The following is a 16,685-nucleotide window of genomic DNA, read 5'->3' as shown; positions in this document are numbered from 1 at the left end:
AAAGAACGACCTAACTTTACCGACAGATCGAAACAGACCAATCACGACCGACTTACGTCACTTGAGTCTTACAGCCAATAACATCACGGCAAAACCAACCGATCATTTCACACGAACTGGAATAAGAACATTCTACTGACAACAATCATTCACTTGACTCTGATTATGACTTCCGCACAGGTTGGCGAAACGTCAGTCACTACCACCGACAACAGTCCTTTTCAGGACTACACTCACCCGGACGATCAGACTACACCCTCACATGTTACCCCCGGGTTCAAACCATTTACTGTAGATCCTTATGTTCGTTACTCTGATTGGTTATTATCCGCACTTACTGTTATTTAGTATCTCGTTGTTTATTTACTCATACGATGACTCCTTCAAACGTACTCAACTTGGTCCATCTTACCATTAACTTTACACTCTAAGTTTTGTTCACTATTTCACTACTCTCACAGCCGGATGAGACAGATCTGTTTCACTTCGTCCATGGACATCAATCATGGGCTGATTACTTAACGTACATGGAACAAGATGGCGCTTGGGGTGACCATGTTATTCTATATGCCGCCGCAAACTGCTACAAAACTTACATTCATGTGGTCAGCAGTCTTTTCCCTGCTCATGATGTCATTTTACGGCCACAATGTCCTGTTGAAAAAAGCAAGACACTTGTGTTGGGACACATCCATGAAGTACACTATGTCAGCCTTCATACCACACAAGGTACAATTCTTTACATTACACATAGTAAATGAGGTGTGGGTTTATAATGATAATTTTTGTAATCATCTATATCACCCAGGAGGGAGGAGGTGACTCTTTTATTCTCTGGTATAAGTCGCCGTCAAATGGTCACTGCCAATGTGACGTCACATAGTCACGTTGGAAGCGCTTCGTTAAGTTTCTTAGTGGAACTTAAGGATAGTACAAGGAGCTTACAAAGAAAATGACATTACGGGCTCCTCCTAGTGGGCTATTGACTAATTTTCTATGAGTGTACAAGCTTTGCCCTTCATATTGAGAATTTTAACAGTGCAATGTCTTGTAAAAATATTTGGTTGCAAAATCATCATTACAATTTGGAACGAGTGCAGCTAACCGGCATATTTACTTCGGCGCGTGTAAAAACAAACCAATACGTACGTCATTTTTTCTACAAACTTTGAACAAATCGGCCTCATAAAAGGAGATTTTATTTCTTCTTTATGTAGGTTTATGCTTATTGCTGATAAGTCATTTGACTTTTTATCCTTAAAGAGCAAATGCGGCCGAAAAAGGAACATTTTCGAAATATCGTGGCAGCGGCCAAAAAATCGACTCGCCTCATATCCTCAAGTTCGGTGGACCTTACAGTGAAACAAACCACTGAATCCCTCCTTTGGCTGAATATCGATTTATTTTCGAGAAAATCGATAATAACGCCAAAATGCCATTTTAGTAGCTCAAAATTTCAGACGAGTCTCGGAGTATCGCGCACCAATGAAAACCCTTGGACCGATATAAAGTACCAAGTCTTGAAAAGCAACTACATTAAACTTTAGATTGGCAGCAATTTCAGCAATTCTTGATTGTTTGAAAACACAATCTAATCGAATCCATCCGTCCTTTTTCTGACTAGATGGTTTATGTCTACTAACGGTCGGTCGATGTATCGGCCGACTATCGGTCGATATGTCGACCGATAGTCGGCCCATATATCGACCGATAGTCGGTCGATAGTCGGCCGGTACTCGATTGATAGTCGGCTGGTAGTCGACCGACTCGCAACCGATAGTCGGTCGCTAGCTGTGTCGAGCGATACATTCTTACACTATCGATACTCGACCGATACTCGACCGATATATGACCGATACCTGACTGATACATGACCGATACCTGACCGATACATGACCAATACTTGACCGATACATGACCGATGCTTGACCGATACAGCGATCGATAGTCGGCCGATATATCAACCGATAGTCTGTTGATAGTCGGCCGGTAGTCGATTGATAGTCGGACGGTAGTCGGCCGACTGGCGACCGATAGTCGGCCGACTGGCAACCAAAAGTCGGTCGCTAGCCGTGTCGATCGATACATTCGTACACCATCGATACCCCACCGATACTCGCCCGATACATGACCGATACATGACCGATACTTGACCGATACAACACCGATACTTGACCGACACCTGACCAATACTCATCCCCCCGAGGGAGGGACCTATCCTAAGATAAAAGATGTAAACTTCTAATAAATAATACGACTACCTCATACTTAGGATGTAAATTTTGTATCTGCATTTGGAATCCAATTAAATTTTTCTTTGCACGTGTCGCCTCCTTCAGTGAATTCCAAGGCCTTACAGCGAAGTAATATATTTCTCATGGGTTACGTAACCCTTGCTTCGGGGTGTTGCTTGTTATGTTTTTACAATTGCTTCATTAGCAGTATATTCTCTCTGAAAAAATGCAAGTTTCACTTTATTAGCTGTAATATACAGTTTTTTTAGAGAAGTATGAACAATCTTTCTCACAAGTTTGAGATAAATATTTTCTTCTGGTTCTGCCGTCTCTGAATTAAATCTCGCCTACACTTTCTTGATCTCTGTTCACTTAAACATTATGTTTATTTTTAAGGCAACCTCTTGCACTTCTCTATTTTCCTTTCATAAAAATGTCAATGTTCACAATCCTGGATCCAACAATGATTTCATTTTCCTTTTCATCTTCCAGTGAGTTGTTTAGGAAAGTTCTCATTCATTTCATTTCATTAAAAATAAAATCCAATGCCAAACAAACCGTAGCACTCAGAGTTATCCACTTAAAACCTACGGAGCGACTTTTTTCCTGTGGTTTCCACTTCACCATCCTCCTTATTGACCAGTTTCGGCTCCGATTGCTATTTTTCTTATTTTTGTTTTTGATAAATTTATTTTAAAGCATTTTCTTACTTTTACATATAAAACAGGAATTAAAAAAAAACTAAAATAACAAACAAGGCAACTAGGCACACGCACACACATCGGTAAAGAAAGAAGAATACACACACACAAAGTTGTTACAGCAAATACATTTCCCCAGTATATAAGGCAAGGCGTTGTACCCTTGAAACGTATGGTAAAAATAATGCGAGGTCCGCGTTTAGGCTTGGCTGAATCTATTTCAACAATAGAGTGTTTCTATCTAGGAGCTTTCGGCTCATAGTTTCCCCGCGGAAATTTGATGTTCTTAAAACAGATATTTTCCCAAGAAGCGAAGCTTCGAGGCCAAATATGCTGGTTTTAAGAACATCAAATTTCCAAGGGCTAACTATCAGACCTTTATAGTTCACCACTAAATTTTCTCCGATTCTTATTGGTTTAAATTGATCAGGTGACGCGCTAGTGTTCTCCGTGGAGAGACACTGTCAGCCCTTATTATCCAACTACACTTCAAAAAGTACAAATAACGCCATTGACGAGTAAAAATGTCACGCGGTATTTGTCCTCTAGAGTACCGGTTAAACAGGTTTTCTCACATCGCGCAAGTGAAGAGTTGAATTGTAGTCAGGAAAAAAAAATGGCCGACAATTTGAATCATATTTCCGACGACAAAGAGTCAGAATGGCTGGCAAATATGCAGCCAAGTTTATTAGATGAATCCAATGAAGAAAAACAGCTAGACGACCTGGAAATGTCTTCATTTATTGAAGAAAATAGAAACAGCAACACGACAACGCGGCAATTCCGTGTCGCTTCGCATACTTCTGTCATGTACTCCCCAAAAATAAATATCCATGAAATTCGCCCGCACTGAAATAACAGTTTGGCGTGTTGGATAATAAATAACTTATTAGACGTTTTGTTGTGTAGTATTGCTAAGTATTTTTACTCATTGTTTTTTTTTTAATAATTTTTTTTTATCTTTATAAAAAAGGTTTTAAATATAGACTAGTGAGAAGCACTTCTGCGAACAGTAGTTTTAAAACTTCTATTTTCCTACGCGTTTTGTCTAACTGTCGTAGACTTCTTCAGGTAGTTTTACAAGTATAACTAAACACCTGTATTTATAAGCCAAATTTACAGGGGCCGATGACCGTAAAGGCTTGGCCGGACTTACGAACAGGAACAGGCGAAGTTGTGAAAAAGTTGTGAAAAATTTAACACGTGTAAGACAAGGTGAGAAATATGTTTTGGGAGCCACGGTAGCTAAAACCGTTTTGGAAGCGACTGCGACTTAGAGGCTATCCTTTTTAAGTTTTTACTGCCGCTGTTTCACGGTGCGCGTTACTACGAGAGGGAGACTTGGATCTCCCGGCCGCCTAAACATAGATCTCGGCCAAGCAGGAATCTTGTCTTTAAGACTTCGTTAACTGCAGCCATGCCCGTATTAAGAAGGTTATCAGTAATATTCTGCTAATATAGCTAATCTATATAAGTAAGTTTTTGGGGGCCACGGTTTTAGCAAAACCGTGGCCCCCAAAATATTTTTCACACCTTACCTTACACGTATTAAATTTTTCACAAATGTTTTTCAACTTCGCCTGTTTCTCTTCGTAAATCCAGCCAAGCCTTTACGGTCATAGGCCCCTGTAGCTTTGGCTTATAAATACAGATGTTTAGTTATACTTGTAAAACTCCCTGAAGAAGTCTACGACAGTTAGAGGAAACGCGTCCGAAAATAAAAGAAGTTTTACAACTATTGTTCGCAGAAGTGCTGCTCACTAGTCTATATTTAAAAAAAATATTGAAAAAATAAAACAAATTAATAAAAAAAAATTTAAAAAAAAATTATTAAAAAAATACGGCACAAATCGTAAAAATACTCAGCGATACTACACAGCAAAACGTCTAATAAGATATATATAGTGCCCGTCCGCGGCGAATACCCGGATGGTTAGTACTCGTCCGTGGAAAATACCCGCATGGATAGTACTCATCCGTGAAAACCTTTGAATGGTTTGACGGCCGCGAAGTTAGGCAGATCGGAAAAGCAGTGACTTTTTAATTCTGACAGGTAGAACGTATTGTTTATCAAATGTACGGTTGCGAATTATTGACATTTGTGACAGGTTGTACGCAGGAATAAATATTTGATTGATCTGCATTTAGTGAATTTTGACTAGTTTCCCACTGGCGGGCGGAAGAAAATTCAGTGGTGAATAATAAAGACAGTAGAGTGTTTATGTCTCAGAACTATTTAAACAGTAGAGTGTTTCTGTCGAGGAACTAACCGTGCGGTAAAAGATCCGTTGAAGCCTCCTTAAAATAAAAACGTATTCAGCATGGATTTCATAACCCTCTCTTTGGGGTGTTGCGTGATATGTTCTTAGAATTGCTTTTTTATCGGTAGGCTATATCTTCGAGTTGTCATTTACATTCATTCGCGTCTTACGACCTGTCCTTCGCCCTTAAAATAAAATACCCATTGCATAGGTATTGTCGTTTTTAAGCTCTTGTACAACATCTTTTCTGGAAATGGCTGTAGACAGTCTCATCCACAGCGGCCTATTGCATCACAAGGAGGCTGGGGAGAGAGAAGAGAGAGCGCGCTCACATTTCTTTGGAGGGGGAATGGTAGGAGGCTCTGCACGATAAAGAGGGGATATAACTGTTACTCCGTGTTCGAGAGGTTTAGACACGAATTTTAGGTGCACCAAAAATTTTAGGTGCTGCACGACTTCCGCTTCTGTTTGCAATTGTTTTAAAAACCATTGGTACTGTACTCCCCAATAGACGATGTACAAGATATATACCGGTTACTACAAGATATATATCGGTTACTACAAGATATATACCGGTTACTGCAATTTCTCATCCGAAAAGAAAATTACATTCTAAAACTCAAATTTGGAGATGGGTTTTGAGTGCATCCATAACATCAAAAGCTTAAGTGACTATATCTCCTTTGATCTTTAAAAAAGCACCATTTTTGCAGGAGGAAAATGAATTGAAACCTGAAACTGCTTTCGCGCTAAGAGGGTAGTGATGTAACATTCTTGTTTCAACTTATTTTTCTTCCAGGATTTTTTTTCCTTTTTGTTTCCCAAAAATTAGCTAAAAACAAAATACTTGGACTCATGAAATATTCCTCGTTCTCGTCCCGTCCCCTATTCGACTTTCTGCTTTCCGGAAAATAAAACTAATGATGATAATGGTGATTACGATAATAACTGATTAACATTGATGCTCGGTATTCAATCATTAATTTTATTACAGCATAATCTAAATATGCTTTTTTTTACAATTTAAAAGTGGATTTTTGATAAAAGGAGTAATATTTGGTTACTCGTTCTTATTTTGAAAAAGTTGCAACAACCTTACTGCATAGCCTTTTATTTTCATAATCATCTACATTGAAAGCCTAGAGAACAGCAACAACAAACCAAAATTTCTCACAACTAAGTTATCTTAAACATTTTCTTGGCACACATTCATAGGTTTTCTTAACGGTTTACTTTTCTTTATAGCCTAACAACAAATAATCTGTTAATAACGCATTTAGTATACGATGCACATATTTTAGAAATTGAGTAATTTGTTATGTGGTGCTAACTATACCAAGAAGCACATAAAATAAAACGTTTACACCCCTCTGCACAAGAACCTCGATAGCCTAACATTTGAAACAGGTTATTATTTGATATAAAACTAAAGGGTGCACACCTGTACAAATAAGATAGGTCAGCATTCTTGACTTCTTGGAAGAAACAGCTGTAATAAGTTTTTCTTATTAAATGCCAGTGAATAGTGGGGGAGGAGCTCACGAAAATATGGGGGCGGGGAGGGTACGGGAGGCGGGAGAGGAACGGGTGGGAAGCGGGAAGGGAATGCAAAACGCTAATTGGTTAGCTAGAAAAAACTTAATCTATGTAAGGCAAGAGCATTTTATTACGTCTTAACACAAGTAAGTTTTTTTACGGTGTAGTAAAAAGGTCTTTACATTGAAGAAGGATCGTCCGTTGCAAATTATCGAGGAAACGTTCTGCAAAATTATGAATAGAACTTTCGGGGATTAATTTAATGTTTGATATTGGCCAATTAGGCCACGAGGCATGAAAAGGATTGATAATGATTGGCCAATTAAGAAAGAAGCTGTTTTGCATAATATACATATTTTGTGGGTTAAATTCGACTTCACAAGTTTAAACAAATGGCTTTTGTTGTTTGTTGTGCTGAGGGAATTGTGCTGAGACTCGGCGAAGATGGATTTGAAATCGTCGCAAAATTATCGGCGTGTCGAATAAGCAGCACCAGGGGAGAGAGGTTAGGAAGTCGCTCATGAGGGTGCTGTTCACACAGGGGTACCCAAGGGGGAAAATGCCCTTCACTATGGGGTAAGGGTTTATTTTTGGGAAAAGGTTTATTTCACAAATAAATACATGGCAGCCCTCTAAGGGGCTGAATTGCGTATTTACAAAAATTGTAACAGAATATCTAATAGTATGACTAATGTAAGAAAAATGATAAGCCCAAAAGGGAAATTGAATACTGTAAAATGATGAAACCTATGATTAAAATGAATAAAGCTATATTTATATAATATCATGCTCAATACAAGATTTCATTAAAAATGTGTCCCTGAACCTATTTAATTTGTTTTCCACCTTGGTGTTTCAAAACGCCTGCATTGTCTTAGATGGTAAGATGACTTATGGGCTGAGGGTAAAAGATTTCTTAACCGGTTACTCTTATCTTTTCATATATAATTAAAGGTCTTCTTACAAATATTTTCATTGTAACGTTCAATGCTTGGTAGTTTAGTGCTTACTAAAGCATCGCTGTAGTCTATCCCAAGGAAAATAATAGCCCGCGCCCTTTTCTGGACACGCTCCAGTTCCGTCTTGAGATACAATGGCAACGAGTAATAGAACGACGGTACTGCATAACTAAGTACAGATCGAATGGAAGTGCAATAGAATAAGACTAATTCAGTTGTCGGGAGTCTCGCCCCCTTAAGTTGCACCAAAAAATACAAACGTATAGAGGCCTTGTTTATAACCTGACTAACATGCTCGTTCCATGATAGGTCATCACTTATGGTGACCCCAAGGAGTTTTGCAGACTTTACGGTCTCCACTCCTTTCCCATTAACTATAATTGGAGGAAAATCCTGCTTTTGTTTACTGAAAGTAATTGGAAGCTCTTAACATTTATCATTATTCAGTTGTACTCTATTTTTAGAGGACCATTCCATTACACGGTCAGCTATCCTCTACGAAATACCTGCCTTTCCAGTAATGACAACTTCTGAGGTCGTAGTGTCATCAACATATTTCCACATTTCGGCATTTATGCCACCACTTAGTTCAAGATCATTAATAAGCACAAGAAATAACCACGGCCCTAGCTTTGTTCCTTGTGGGACGCCGGACGGAACTGACTCCCACTCGGAAAAACAACTCTTTGCAAGTTTAATTCGCTGAAAACGGCCCGATAAAATATCTATGATCCAATTAATTATCTGTTTGGGTAACTCCAAGACGGTCAGCTTCCTAACTAAAATGCCATGATCTCTAAGATCAAAAGCCTTCCTATAATCGTATAGTGTGGCTATCGGTCGACTATCGGTCGATATGTCGACCGATAGTCGGCCGATAGTCGGTCGACATTCAACCGATAGTCGGCCCATATGTCGACTGGGGCGGCCGTTAGTAGACATGATCCGACTAGATTAAAAATAGGTCAAAATTAACACGCTATTTAACTGTGAAATAAACAGAATAATTGACTGGAATTCTGGCTTTTGGAAGGCAATGTGTAGTTCTTTCGATCTTGGAAGGACTTTTCAGAGAAATTAGTCAGTGTGATTTAATTATCTTTTAAGGTAAGGTAAAATGCACCGATTTGACGGAACCGTCAGTTGGTCGAAAGTATACACATGCACGCGCAAACTCGACTGTCTCGCATTTTAAATCCAAACTGCAGCTTTTCGAACAAAATATCCACTTACCCTGCACGTTGCTGTGTTGACTATCCTTCCAAGTTATGTTGCTATTGTGAGAGCGATGCAATAATATCCGGACTGCAATCCTCTATATTGATATAGTTATAGCAGATCTACGGAACTGATGATAAGTGATTGAAGGTTAAGGTGCCTACGGGAACCCTTTTTGATGGAGGAGACTCATCGTTGGTGTACATTGATGCAAGAGTAAAATATATACAGTAATTGGTTCGATTTCAGTGAGCACATTATCTAACTTTTCATAATGTTAAGATACATTCAATTGAAAGTTATTAAAAAAAAAGTCTGACTGAAAGTTAGCCTCAGCTTGGTGTCAGTCATTTTGGATATATGCGTCGATACAGCAACTGTGGCCGGTTTCCTTGAGCCAATCACCTTACTTTAATAATGTAAAGATGCTCTCAATTCGATTCTTTTGCAAAAGAAACAGCTGACCGAAAGCGAACAGCAGCTTCACCTCTGCGTTGATAGAGTCAAAGGTTGCGGGCTCATACGTGTAGGTCTTATTTAGGCACTCATTGCGTACCTAAGGTAACAGGGATAATAGTTATATGGTTAATTGGTGGCCCTTCAACAAAAGCTGTACCAAGTTGAAAAAATTTACCTCTGTCTCAACACTCTCTCTCTCACTTTTATCTCCCTGGTGATCTCCCAAAATGAAACAAACAAACAAACAGAATAACATCATTCAATAAGTACCTTCTGTTTATAATGTATTTCGTAGGTCGAGAAGAAGAAAAAAAAGCTAAGACTTAAGAGACAAGTGAGCAAGATAAAAACAATGAGACTGCTAGCTAACTGGGCCAATTACCTGGCCTACCTGCGGGCTGGGTTTACAGTGAAAATCACCTTATCTATTTGACGGCAATAGTGTTAGCCTGCACAATGACTATGAAGGTTACATTATTATTGCATTCTATACGTCACTCTCAGAGTGCTCATACTTCATTTAAACCAATAACTTTGTTATCACACAGCAGGAAAATCTGAGGAGCAACTGAAGAGTCAAGAGATTACAGGGAAAAGTTGCAAAGGTGAGGAAGAAAATCGTTTTTACTTGGTCAATCAAGATATCAAGGCTCTATATGAATTATTATAGCACATTTAAAATCTGGTAGAAACTGAAAAAAGAAGGTCTTAAAATTCTTAGATAAAAACAGGACTGAGTGACTGAACACTCATGTATCTTTTATCAAGAGAATCTATGGGCAGGCCTTGCGCATATCCACTTACTCATACCTTGACGCAACAGAGATAATGTTGACCGGGTAAACTGGAGGCCCCATAGCAAATGCTTTAAGAGGTCCTTTAATTTACCTGTGACCGTTTCAACGCTCTGGAATAATCAGTTATGTTTCCAAAATTTCGATCACGTGGTCGAACAAACATCAATGGGTTAGTATAATTTGCTCAGGTATTTCTGGAGGTCAAGAAGGAGGAAAAGATCCTGACACTGAAGAGCTAACTGAGGAAGGTAAATATGAGGTTTTTTTCGAGGAACTGTACATTGCTTAGTATAACTTTAGTTTACTTACGCATACTATTCATGCTTATTATTATCATTATTATTTTAATTATTACTATTAGCTATAATATTATTATTATTATTATTACTATCACTAATATTATTGATATAATTTGTCATTCAAGGATTTAAGGCACTCATTCAGTACACGAGAAACAGAGACAATGATGATTGGGTAAATTAGTGACCCTCCAGCAATGGCTTTAAAAGATGGTCAAAGTTTATCTCTGACTCTTTCTACTTTCTCGAATAAGCACTATTGTTCCCAAAATCTCGATAACTTCGAAAATTGTAAGGATTAAACTAAACATCAATCGTTGAGTTACATTTGTTTAACATGTATTTCTTCAGGCCAAGGAGAAAAAAAGCCTGACATTGAAGAGCTAAGTGAGGAAGGTAAATTTGACGTCTTTGTAGGAACTGTGCCCTGCTTAAAATTAATATATTTCTGCATACAATTCAGGCTTGTTATAATTATAGTTATGATTATGATCATTAATTTCTATTATTGCAATTATTGTCACTATTATTGATATGAATATACTATTATTATTATTATTATTACTTTTATTATTATCATTAATATTTCAGCCAGGGAATCTGAAGAGAGAGAGGAAAGTGAAGACACTCCTGACACTGAAGAGCTAAGTGGGGAAGGTAAATATGACGTTTTTTCAGGAACTCTACCCCTGCTTAACATCGATATATTTCTGCATACAATTCAAGCTTGTTGTAATTATAGTTATGATTATGATCATTAATTTCTATTATTGCAATTATTGCCACTACTATTGATATGAGTATATTATTATCATTATCATTATTATTATTATTATTATTGTTATTATTATCATTAATATTTCAGCCAGGGAATCTGAAGAGAGAGTGGAAAGTGAAGACACTCCTGACACTGAACAGCTAACTGAGGAAGGTAAAAACCTTTTTTTTTAGGAACTGTACATTGCTTAACATAACTTTAATTCAGTTCTGGGTACTGTTGAAGTTATTATTATTATTATTATTATTATTATTTTTATTACTATTATTATTATTATTATTTTTAATATTCTATCTATTTATTCTACTTATTTCAATCAGAGTCAGCAGATTTTTAAATACATTTTGTTTTGTTTTCTTCCTTAGCAAACCTATTACTAATGTAACTACATTTGAAATTTGGTTATCATCGACATATGAAAATATAAAGAGCTATAAATTCGATTGTAAATAGATTCTATCACTTGAAATAAAGTTATAGTTCCCCCTAGGTTTTTTTTTTATATTCGTATTATAATATTGCTACTACCTTAAGATCATTATTTCTTATGGAATTAACGGCAGATTGGGCAAATTTAATGGCTTAATAGAGGGGCAGGGTTTTCAATGGTACTTATACTTTGTTGTAATTCAGAACTTTGTTATCCCACAGCTGGCGAATCTGAGGAGAAAGTGGAGAGTGATGAAAATCCAGTACCTAGTGAGAAAGGTAAATGACAGGAAAGCTTTTTACTGGTCACTTCAGAGGCTAATGCACTAAAGAAGCTGTGAAAGCATACCTTTCATTTTTCTAGTCACTGGAAAATCAGCGATTCTTTAATAAGCTGAGGTAAAGGACAAGATTGAAAGACTGAGTACTAGTGTCCTTTTTTGGTCAAATACAGAACTTTATGAAGCCAAAAAAGTTGAACAAGAAGAGAAGGGGCTTGAGCCTGACACGGAGATTGCAGATAGGGGTAATATTCCTTATAAATCAGTCAATGTACACTCAAAGCAGTTATATAGTGAAGAATAATCAGTCCAACTTATCGCCTGAAGAAAGTCGAAAAAAGAAGTCCCTGAATTGAAAGCACAAAACAGAACACTTGAGAATTATTATGCGTCGTCACAGTGAAGGGCCAGAAACTGTCTTGAAGGACTGAAATTCAATATTGTCACATTTGAATTTGTGGAGCTGACTTACCTTTTATAACATTTATAGCTTTACAGATATTTGCTCGGATATACAATACATAGCTGCCACGTGGTACGTCTCATTTAATTCAAAAAATGGTTATGACAAGGTGTACCTCAATTTTTAAGACATTTCAACACAGACAAGGGAGCATTGTGTTTGAATTAATAGACTCATAACATGGTAACTTCATTTGTACATATTTCTATCTCTTTTTGTAACAAGGTGAAGAAAAAGTGTTTGATACCAGGCTTTAGCTCTCTGTTTTCGAGCCAAGGTAAATGTTTATTATATTTGTTTTAATATTGAAACCACCGACTGACAGGGTGCGGAAACAAAGCTTATGAAAAATGTTGTGTTTTGATTCATATCATGAGATTGTTAAAAGTTTGGAAAGACTGGAAAGCCGTAAGACTACATCAACTTATTGGGCTAATAACTGTGAGGCTGACCGAGCTGTCTATCTAAGTGCTGTTGTGACTATCAGGTTTACTTTTTCCTGAACTTTTGCCGGATTGTCTGCCTGACTGTACGCTAAACCAGTTGGCAGGGCAATCGCCTGACCCATTTTTTTGGCTGCCTGCCTGGAACAGACAGCCCAAACGGATTGCCGACCTTCTGATTGTCTGATCGGTAGATCAAGTAACCAACTAATTAGATATGTTTTGCTTTCGTTTATCATTGTGCTTTTCTCCTTTTTATCAGTAAAGAGACCGTCAGGGCTGGAGAAAGGAATAAAAGAATTCACCGGAGAGAAAAAAAGGATTTCTAGTAATCATCACGTACAGTGTCTGTGAAAGTAGCTTAGTGAACACAATCTGACGAGTTTTCGTTTCCCCTGAATTAGTCATAACGTAAATTAGTTAGCTTGTGCACTAAACTTTAGATTCATTATAACTTGGATATATCAACAAAGTTGAAGTGGTAAATTGCCCATCGTAACGATCACAAAAGCTGACGTTTCGAGCGTTAGCCCTTCGCTCCGGCGAAGGGCTAACGCTCGAAACGTTAGCTTTTGTAATCGTTACGGTGGCCAATTTACCACTTCAATTTAGTTGATATATCCAAGTTATTTCATTACTCCCACCGACGCAGCCCCAAACAGTTTCTATCGAAACCATCAGCCTTTATTCATTTAGATTCAATAGCAGGGTTTAGTTAATATTAATATTGGGCGCCATCTCTGAATAGGTGGCAGTTCTGTCTTTATTTCCGAATTCAATTAGTCTGTTTCTTTTCTTTATTTATTAATTTTTTTGCTCAGTTCCGATATGTCTAACTAAGCGATAATGTAGGTCTATTGCTTTTAGCATATACTAACATGACCTGGTTTGTAGAAAACAGAGCAGAAAACGTAATTTGATAAAATAACATATATCATAATGGCAAACACAAATGTTTAACTCTCAGATTGTGTATTGACAGCTAAGTGTTATAAGTATCTCTAGTTTAGGAAACAAACAAGCACTATTTGAGAAAAAAAATCAATCTAATCTTGAGGAAAATACGTCGATCACAGCAGATTTAGTAGCATAACAAAGCTCTGTGGCTCATTCTTAACTCAAAACAAGTTTGGGAGTATTTTGTACTTAAAGTGCATTATTAATCTAAAAAGAACAGTATTCAGAAGGACTATAAAACAGCTTGTTCGGTTCATATGGCAGATGCTTAGTAGTATCCTAGTAATCTAAATAGTTAATTTCTTAGAACTCTTTGACTCGTTTACAAGCATTTTCAGTTAATGAAAGTAACGGAAACGGTTATTTGAGACTGCAGATTATATCAAAGAACTTAGGAAAAGTTTATGGTCAAGACTTTAGCTATGAGAGGTTATATAACGATAGCCTACGTAACTTAGTTCCACGACTCGTCTAGCAAGCAATCGAGCTAAGTGTCGAGTTTTTTGTTTGTTTGTTTGTTTTGTTTTGTTTATTTTGTTTTTGTTTGTTTGTTTTGTTTTGTTTATTTTGTTTTTGTTTGTTTTGCTTTGTTTTGCTTTGCTTTGATTTGCTCTGCTTTGCTTTGCCTTGTTTTGTTTTGTTTTGTTTTGTCTCGTTCTATTTTGTTTTACTTGTTTCATTGGTATCTCTAAATGGAAAGAAAAATAATAAAAATGAACAAAAAAAGGAGAAGATTTTACTAAATAGCACATCACTAATTAGTGTTCAGGCCTTAATTGATATCAGTAGCTCATTTTTCCAATCGTTATAACTTAATTTCAATTTTTTAGAGTAAAGTAGACCTAAAGTGAAGTCTAAGTAAATGACTTCGACAAACGTTTGGGTAATTAAGTCAGTTATAAGTTAATGCTAGGAAAACAATATGAATAGCTTTTTTGCACAAATCGATTGCTAGTATTTTGCACTCAAGCTGCGAGTCGAAATATTGAATTTCATGGGTATCTCTAGTTGAAAAATAGACAAATGAATAAAACCAAACTACGCTTATATTATTGATATTTCTCTTAAAAATAAAATGATAATAATAATAATAATAATAATAATAATAACTAATTAAGTAAATAGAAAGGTCTCAGAATATCACTCCGTTAGATATTTGGTAGTGTTTCAGGTCTAATTTTGTAGTTCATTTCTAAATTGTTTAACTCATTTTGAGAATTCTAGCTCATTGTAGCACGTGGTATTCAATCTGTTTGAGAACATGGTTCAAATGCAATCATCAAACAAGGCTGTTACAGTGAGAATAATTTGAACATGAAAGTGGCTTTTGGAGGGACATGGCACCCGAGTTTAGAACATTGTACCAAGCTATTAAGTTGTCAACGAGGGAGTCAGATCATCTTTACTGTAAACCAGAGCCTTCAATAAAACACCGTTTAGACCTTACCTTTGAGTCTGATGTCAGGAAAGTGTCAAGTCTCGCTTGAGCTTTATCTGCAGTGTTATTAAATCAAATGAAGCTTGACTTTTGACTTTTGTAAAAGTTTTAAGTAATCTAAAAAATATTATTCTTATAAACAATGGAATTGTTACAGATGGGCTGTTGGATGAGCTTCATTGAAAAATTTGGAACAATAATGCAGATTTTGTTTAGTTTCATTTTTTTGCTTCTTCGCTGCACTGTTTTCAGTGCTCTGTATCTATTTAATCTAGCTTCCTTCGGCAAAACAACAACGTGAAATAACAAAAAAAAAAAATGCTTTCTTCGAGAAAGGGTACCCCGACGGCGAATTATTAACCTTTGCAATTCATCAATTCAAACTTAACACTGCTCATATAACTCTTCCTAAAGATGAAGTCTGACGCCGCTGAGGAAGGTTGTAGCATTGACCCATTCGCAAAATTTCTTATATTTGGGTGAACAATTACTGAATTGTGAATTTCGTTATTTTAAGCAACATTATAACTACAGATCTGCTGTACGTTATGAAACATTCTAACTAATTGGGCTAGACCTGAAAGATGAACCTTTTCCTATAAAGTCACCAGGATTATAAACATCAATTACAAGGAGAAAGGGCGCTTAAAATTTCTTTTTGTATTTCCCTATAAATCAACAGAGAACGAAATTACTTGACCTAAATCATTCTAACGCGACGATGTGTGTAGGATCTGCTGATTGATAATTTTTCACGCAAAATACTCTTACTTTGTCATGCTGACCTTTATCTGGGTTTTCAAATCTTTGACACCTATGAAATTTAAAACGTTAAGTCTAACAACCCAAACCACTTTTTATATAACACCAGAGAACTCAGGTTTGTAATTTATCCCAAGGTAATTGTAACATACTGGTAAAATGTAATACAGGTAGGTATGTGGATTGATTCCCTGAACAAAGTTATAAGCAGCTGAAACCACCTGAAAACCGAAGTATATTCATAGAAATCGAGATTGTGCTCATCAATTATATGGAGAAAGGACCCTCAGAGTTCTATTTTACCAGTTTATTATCAACAGTGGATGAGATCATAAAGGTCATAGAAATCTGTCATTTATAATTATCTTTATAACATCTGAACCATTCCATCTCATAGAATATACTTATTTTGTGCTGCTAACCTTTACTTTTCTGTTGAGAAATTGAAAAAAAGTAAAGAGTACTCTAAAATGTTAAGTCAAAACTAATCAAACACTTAAATCACGCAAGAAACTGAACCTAAATAAATAAATTGCGCTACGTCGTTTCTTTGTAATTTATCCCGAGGTAATTATAACATACTGTTAAAGTCTAATACAAACCAGTATGTTCTTATAAATTTGTTTTTGAAAAAAAATTATAAACAGCTTCTCCTAAATATATTTTTTCT

At 36.5% G+C, this 16,685-nt stretch overlaps 2 protein-coding genes across 2 annotated transcripts in view; both read left to right on the top strand.

The window, feature by feature from the left end:
• LOC148737644 (uncharacterized) overlaps window positions 1–13,347 on the top strand; it is a 16,250-nt gene extending 2,903 nt beyond the window's left edge. The window contains exons 3-12 of the mRNA XM_088747832.1: window positions 462–729; window positions 9,917–9,973; window positions 10,354–10,413; window positions 10,816–10,860; window positions 11,056–11,121; window positions 11,330–11,395; window positions 11,894–11,950; window positions 12,126–12,197; window positions 12,641–12,692; window positions 13,121–13,347. Coding sequence (XP_088603958.1) covers window positions 462–729; window positions 9,917–9,973; window positions 10,354–10,413; window positions 10,816–10,860; window positions 11,056–11,121; window positions 11,330–11,395; window positions 11,894–11,950; window positions 12,126–12,197; window positions 12,641–12,672 — 723 coding nt within the window. The 3' untranslated portion in view covers window positions 12,673–12,692; window positions 13,121–13,347. The remainder of the gene's footprint in view (window positions 1–461; window positions 730–9,916; window positions 9,974–10,353; window positions 10,414–10,815; window positions 10,861–11,055; window positions 11,122–11,329; window positions 11,396–11,893; window positions 11,951–12,125; window positions 12,198–12,640; window positions 12,693–13,120) is intronic.
• LOC111347678 (uncharacterized) overlaps window positions 1–16,685 on the top strand; it is a 724,620-nt gene that overhangs the window by 331,791 nt on the left and 376,144 nt on the right. The window lies entirely within an intron of this gene.

The sequence above is a fragment of the Stylophora pistillata genome, chromosome 2 (assembly GCF_964205215.1).
Source record: "Stylophora pistillata chromosome 2, jaStyPist1.2, whole genome shotgun sequence".
NCBI classification, from domain to species: Eukaryota; Metazoa; Cnidaria; class Anthozoa; order Scleractinia; family Pocilloporidae; genus Stylophora; species Stylophora pistillata.
The sequence above is the reverse complement of the archived record's forward strand: the minus strand, read 5'-3'. Positions and strand labels throughout refer to the sequence as shown.